The sequence below is a fragment of the Primulina eburnea genome, chromosome 2 (assembly GCF_022965805.1).
Source record: "Primulina eburnea isolate SZY01 chromosome 2, ASM2296580v1, whole genome shotgun sequence".
Taxonomy (NCBI): domain Eukaryota; kingdom Viridiplantae; phylum Streptophyta; class Magnoliopsida; order Lamiales; family Gesneriaceae; genus Primulina; species Primulina eburnea.
This window is the reverse complement of record NC_133102.1, coordinates 35,448,443-35,455,123: the sequence shown is the minus strand read 5'-3', so window position 1 is coordinate 35,455,123 and position 6,681 is coordinate 35,448,443. Positions and strand designations below refer to the sequence as shown.

Here is a 6,681-nt window from a genome sequence, read left to right as displayed (position 1 = left end):
ATTAACTACAAGGGTCGATCGTTTTGCTTTATTTTTCTTTTTTTTTCTTATATTAATTTTAATATATGTAATATAGATTTATTCTCGCCACATAAGCTATGTCAGAGAACATCCTTGTAAAATAGATCATATTCAATGGATTAGTATTTCCGGGAGAAAAAAGGACCAAGGGTAAAAAAATCCAAGTTCGTGAGAATGATAAGTTGCGGAGCCAAAATTCAAAAAATACCAACTTACAAAACTAGATCTAACAATTACGTCTTTTACGATCATTGTATATTTTGTGAATTTAGGAATAATTCGTGTACCAAAATATCTTACTCGTTTTTTATTCATCCTCTTGTAAGTTGTAATGTGTAACTAGATTCTTCCAATGCCACGCAACACGCAACATCGCAAAATTCTTAAATTCAAGTACATCACAAATATATATAAAAATAAAAAATAAAAAAATAAAAAAGACAAATAATACATATAAATTACAATTCACACATATATAGCGCACAAACAATTATTATTATTATTTAGAAAAAGGGAGGCTATATTATCTAGTGAGAAATTGCAAGAAGTGCTTGAGATTGCTTCTCGTATCTAAATCCCAAAGCCTTGGAATCATCTGCGCACCAAACAAAAATCCCGTGAAGTTTTCCTTCACTCTTGAGCCTAGCGCAAGCCGTGAAGAACCCATTTTGAGGGGACAACCCTCCACTCCCATCGCTAATAAAACTTGCTAGAACCTTCCCACCTTCATAATTTGAGCTCTGTGTATCAAAATATTCCATGAACTGCGAAACCGTTGTCCCCCGATCATAAGCGTAAAACTGAAAATTTACGTAGTCGATCACGTGTCCGTATCTTCTCCACAGTTCCATGTAATGGCTCTGAACTTGATCATCATCGAATGGGGCTATTGACGCCAAGGAAATCACCCCGTTTCGTTTTAAGGTAGTAATAAGCTCTCCAATGCAATGTGCAAACGTTTGAGGATCGGTTTTGAAATGCTCGTAATCTATATCGATACCTGGTAGAACAATAAGAAGAAGTAGATTTTATGATAGCTGGGAAAAAAAAAGGGTAGATGCATAATTAGCTCACAAGTCTTTGGGAAAAAAATAAAATCCTAGATCTTGGATTTTATATAAGGAAAATTGAAATTTTAATCCCGTTAGTTGACCTATTTAGATATATTAGGAATCACATATGAGAGATTATTGTCAAATAAACAACAATGCGCGTGTTATACTCTTAAGAGTAGATTAATCTTTTTGCTTTTTATAATTTACCCTAGCTATATAAAATCTTATTCTTACTAATTTTTATTATTCAGGTAATAAAACTACAACTCAAGTTTTCATTCTCAGTGTAACGATCATGAGCCATTAGACTGAACCAACATGGGTCTCGGTCCATATCCATGAACCCAGAATCTCCAGGCTCAAGTACCTAGATTCTTAAAGTGTTGGTACTTGATAATGTATGTAAGAACATTAAGTTATGGTTAGCGTGCAGTAAGATCACTTCAACTCATATATCTCGATCGAATCACCAATTATTGTTATATTGATATTGCATATGAATTTGATAACGATGTGATCTATCTTTGAGTAATAATAGTGACTTGGTATGTACAACTGAGGAAACATCTTTCTGAAATGCACATGTTTTATTCTATCCAGAGATTCTTTGCATTATTAATTCATCATATCACCTAGGATATCTTCACCCATAGTTAAACGGTGAATCCCCGACTACAATAAATTTGCTCCTACATATTTCGAAATTATTCTCAATATCGTCATCTGATTACTCTCGTTGGATTCGGTAAACGGATTAAAGTTCATGTTAGTACGTAGAACCTCTACATTGTCTCTGGTTATATGACTAATGATGTACAACCATAATCGTAGATTATTGCAATTGATAAATGATAACCACTTGTATCGTCCGAGGGAGGGTTGTTTATTGAATCATCAAATGATCATATATCTGTATAAATGGATATCTACATGCTTTTACCAATGAAACATGGACGTTTACGTCAGAGATGTTACTTTCAAGCTCAATTGACTTTTATCCTATTTTAGACATCTGATTCGACTAGGAACCTGTTTTAAATACATGATATATTTTTTAATGAGTTTCATTATCTTACATTGAGAGGCGGATCTCATGATACCTTTTATATATTCAAAAACTTTATTTATGCTGATTGCATGTATATATAGATAAAATAAATATCATAATTAGATAAAACTATAAAATATTATTAAAATAAAGATTGTCGTTACTTTAAAGTTAATAAAGATGAAGCCACAAATTAACTCGTTACACACCTACTCCAATATTAATTGCATTGTTTCATTTCAAAATCGGTGCAATGTTATGATTCCATCTGTATTCAAAAAGTGTCTTTTACCGAACCTTCTTGAAAAGTTTTATAAGACAAAAAACTTAACTTGTCCAAATTAATAATCTATACTAAAAATTTGAATCGGTGCATGCGTACCGTCTATATTATATTCTTGTAGGATTCTTGTGAGAGAGGATACAGCGTTTGAAATCCAAGAACTGGGAGACGAAACAGTGAAATTAGCGTAGCCATTCCCCACACTGTCTCCTCCTATACTGACCGCAACTTTAACATTGGAATGCTTGCTTTTTATGGATGAAACCTGAGAAGGGCTGAGGTTGTCTTTGTCCCAGAATATGTTGAATTCGCCATTGGTGGGAGATGGGGAGGACGATGAGTTCGTGTAATCGATGGCGAATGACACAATGAAGTGAAACTCGACGTCCAAGTTTATGGGAAGATCGGAGAATGTGACGTTCTTGAATTCTGCTCCAATGTATTCTCGGAAGAGATTCGAGGCGGATTGTGTCGACCGGAAGAGAAGGAGGATTAGAAGAAGGAGAAGGGGACGTAGCAGAAGTTGAGAGAACTCCATTTGTGCGCGTAGTATAGTGGACACGAGCGAAGTGGCGTTTTTAGGTGATGGTTTAAATTCTTAGAATGATAAATTTATATTAATTTTGGAACGCGGCATTTGAAGAAACGGCTCTAGAGGAATATTTCTTGTTAAGTAATATTTGAATATAAGCATATGTTTTTACGAAAAGAGTGAAATTATAAATATTTTATATTATTATCTTGAGATATATCGTTTGCCGTAATAATTTTACATACACGAAGCAAGATGAAATCTTCCTAATGTAATGTAAAATTATATTAAAATCATAATATAAATAGATAATTTTATAGTATATTTTATGAATGAAGTTAGAATCCGAATGTGAATCCCAAAGATCAGGATAAAAAGCAAAGATTCCTGGGCCTGCGTTTACTAATATCCATCAATATTGGTTGATCCGCCAAGAATCCAATAGGCCGGTTTTGATCCAGGTCGTATAGCATTCGAACATATTATCTATGGGGACTATTGGCAATTAGGAAAAATATATTTTTTTTTTTTTGCCTGTAGCTCTTGCATTTTTTTAAATTCACAGTTAAGTTGTAGTTTCCTTTATGACAAAAAAATTTGAGTTTGAAACTTTGTGTATCTTAGAAAAGCTTTATCATCATTGATAAACCAAAATTTAATTCAAAAAAATGAAAATTTAAGGCATAAAATCATGGTTATAATATACATATATCATAATCTTTTTTAAAAAATAACAAGCATGATTATCTAAGTAAATTTTGTTACTCTGAGTTTTTTTATGAAGAGACGCACCTATAGTCACAACTCTTTGGTGCGCACTAGATAAATTTTCGGCAAATACAATAACCTGCAATGCAAACAACACTTGCCAGATAAATCGTACTAAGCGAGCCCTCCACGACAAACTCTTCCTAAAAAATTTTGGTAATGATAATCAAATTCCTAAACATTGTCAAGCGTCCACATACTCCGCCAACTCGAACACTCCTTTGGAGGCTGTTACTTCGAGTTTTAATTGTATTATAAGATGTGTGGATTGAATAAGTTATCTATTTAATTTCGATAATCTAGCTAATTGGATTTGGATTAGATATTGAATCAAAATCATATGTGAACATACGTTTGCAGAGCACCTTGAGGTGCTTCAAACAAAATATTCTCTAAGAGCTACAATAACTCTTGTTCTAAGAATGTATACACCGATGAATTAGATCGAGCTTGTTATAGAACCAAGCAGAAAAAACTCGAAATAATCTTTCGTTGAGAAACACTGATATATTTGTATATCATGTATAACTAAAATAACCAAAACACTAGATTAGTTTTTGCATTCATTTATTCAGTTATGGTGAGAACTGAACCGACAGATGCTCTAACTGGTTAAATCAGTTTGAAACAATAGTTAAACAGTTATATACACAAGATATGTTTATGGATTTTCGGAGATTTTAACTGCTCCTATGTCACCCCTTTTACCAGCTCGGGTAGGATTCACTAGAAGACTTTAATTTATACAAACTCTTGTACAAACCGACCCAGCTCAGAACTTACCCACTGCCTAACTGAACACCTAGACTAGACTGAAGGCAGCACCTTCCAATCAACACTTCTTTACCGTCTATGTGAGAAAGAATACATACACAAGTTTATTGTCTTTGTGCAAGACTATATTTGAGTGGTGTTGTGTGTGTGTGTTTGTGAACTGATCTCTGAAAACTACGCGAAAGTGTTCTCACACACTGAGGGAAGTATACTTATAAACTATGCTGATAACACGTTTAAGTGTTCTCTCTGGGCTGATTGCTTCTTGTAAGTTGATAAGTAAATAAGCATGTCTTTTCTTTTGTTCTTCAAACACTCTAGTATATGCTCTCTCTTATTCTTCTTGCTGATGGTCTTAAGCTTCTATTTATAGAGGTATTGAGACCGTACTTTAAGACTCATCACATGTGATCATTGCAGCTTTGAATGTGTTCCTTGGTATATGTGTCTTGACTTTTCTGACATGCCTTCAGGAATCTATCGACTTTAATCTTTTCTGCAACGTCCATTATTGTACCTTTGATCGTATAGATATTTTATCTTTGTGTGTGGCTGAAATCCATTAAGATAAGCTTGTCTTGATCTGCAACTGAATGATTCCTAACTGGTCATCTGAACTGATCTTCAGTTGGACTGGTGAAATCAGTTGACTCGTCAGTCGAACTGATTTCACTCTTTCAGTTGAACTGGTCAGCTGGGTTCTTCATCAATTGAACTCTTCATTAGCTGGCCGGACTTCTGAAGATCTTCTGCTGAATCATCCATCAGCTGGACAATCAGTTAAACAGCTCTTTAATATGTCATTTGAACTGATTCAGTTTAGTCGATCAGTTGGTCTTTTCAGTTAACATCTCGATAGCTTCAGTTTTACCTCATTTAAATGATCAGTTCGAAGCCTGATCAGTTCCAGTTACTTGCACACTAAAGTAAATCATTAGAAACAAATTAGCAAGTTTTGTTAACATCAAAATAAAGATTGCGAACATGAAATGTTCCACAATAAGTACTCTGTAATACCTTTTATAAAGGACTGTTGGAATGTTTTAAGGACTAATGAATAAAAATTAAGAAAAAGAATATGAATAAAAACTCATTTGATTGTTTTACGTACTAGGGGAGACGTTGAGCCGTCCCATATGTGACACAATAAGCAAGCCCTCCACGACAGGCTCTTCTGAAAATTTTTTGGTAAAGAAAATCAAATTCCTGAACATTTTTCAAGTGTCCACCTACTCTATCAACTCGAACACTCCTTTGGGGCTGTTACTCAGAGTTTTAATCGTATCATAAGACACATAGATTGAAAATTTATCAATTTAATTCTGAATAATCTAGATAATTTGATTTGAATTAGAAATTGAATCGAAATTGTAAGTACTCCATAATAAAATTGGATTTGAATAGAAATTGTATCAAAATCATAAGTACTCCATAATACTTTTCAGCAAGGACGGTTGGAATGTTTCAAGGGTTAGTGAATAGAAATTAAGGAAAAGAATATGAATAAAAACACATTTGATTGTTCTAGGTACCAGCAGGAGACGTTGAGATATCCTATATGCGACAAGGGAAGCGCCTAAGTGCCTTTTCTGTGCCCTGGATTTCTTCAGGAAGTGGGGGAGGGGTCTAGACTTTCGTAAAGTGGCACCTAGGAGCTTGGTGGAACTGGTTGACAACAAGTCCGAGTTTTTCATGATATATTGTATCCAAATGGTGTCCCTTGATGGTTCTTATCTGATTTTTCGATGAATGGACGCCCCATTGTGGGAACAACATGTCCCTACATATTGATATCTGTAAATATATTATGAAAGATCAATATTAAGGACTTTTGCATCATATTTTCATAAAAATTCTTGCACTCATATAGTTCATTCTATTTCCCTTTTATTAAAGGAGAGTAATTAACACTTCTGGGTTATTATTCTAAGCAATTTATTGTGATTTTATTGCAAAAAATAAGTTGTTATATCTTGGAAGATGATTGCCTCAAAATCAAAGCAACAAAGCGGGAAAATTTTTCATGCGGAGAGAAAGTTCGATACTTGCATCAACTCACCTTTGTTTCATTTGACATTTTCAATTTTTAAGGTATCACCAACAACAATCTTAAAAATAATATTCCTTGAAAATTTTGAAAATGGCCTCATCATCATCAACGGCCACCTTTCCAATGGCAGGAGAAAAGGAAAAAAATTTA

At 33.9% G+C, this 6,681-nt stretch overlaps 1 protein-coding gene across 1 annotated transcript; it reads right to left on the bottom strand.

Annotated features, from left to right (window-relative positions):
- Positions 1-501: 501 nt before the first annotated feature.
- On the bottom strand, positions 502-2,977 carry LOC140824661 (chitinase 2-like). Its single transcript, XM_073186214.1, has 2 exons — positions 2,507-2,977; positions 502-1,021 (listed from the first exon to the last, which is right to left on the bottom strand). Exons 1-2 carry the CDS (start codon positions 2,943-2,945, stop codon positions 549-551), a joined length of 912 nt encoding a protein of 303 aa, XP_073042315.1. The 5' UTR covers positions 2,946-2,977; the 3' UTR covers positions 502-548.
- Positions 2,978-6,681: the final 3,704 nt, after the last annotated feature.

Excerpts from the sequence above, each read along its gene's own strand:
- LOC140824661 (XM_073186214.1), bottom strand. The coding sequence starts at position 2,945 with ATGGAGTTCTCTCAACTTCTGCTACGTCCCCTTCTCCTTCTTCTAATC. Across the intron at positions 1,022-2,506 it reads ACAAGAATATAATATAGACG|GTATCGATATAGATTACGAG; the intron begins GTACGCATGCAC and ends TTGTTCTACCAG.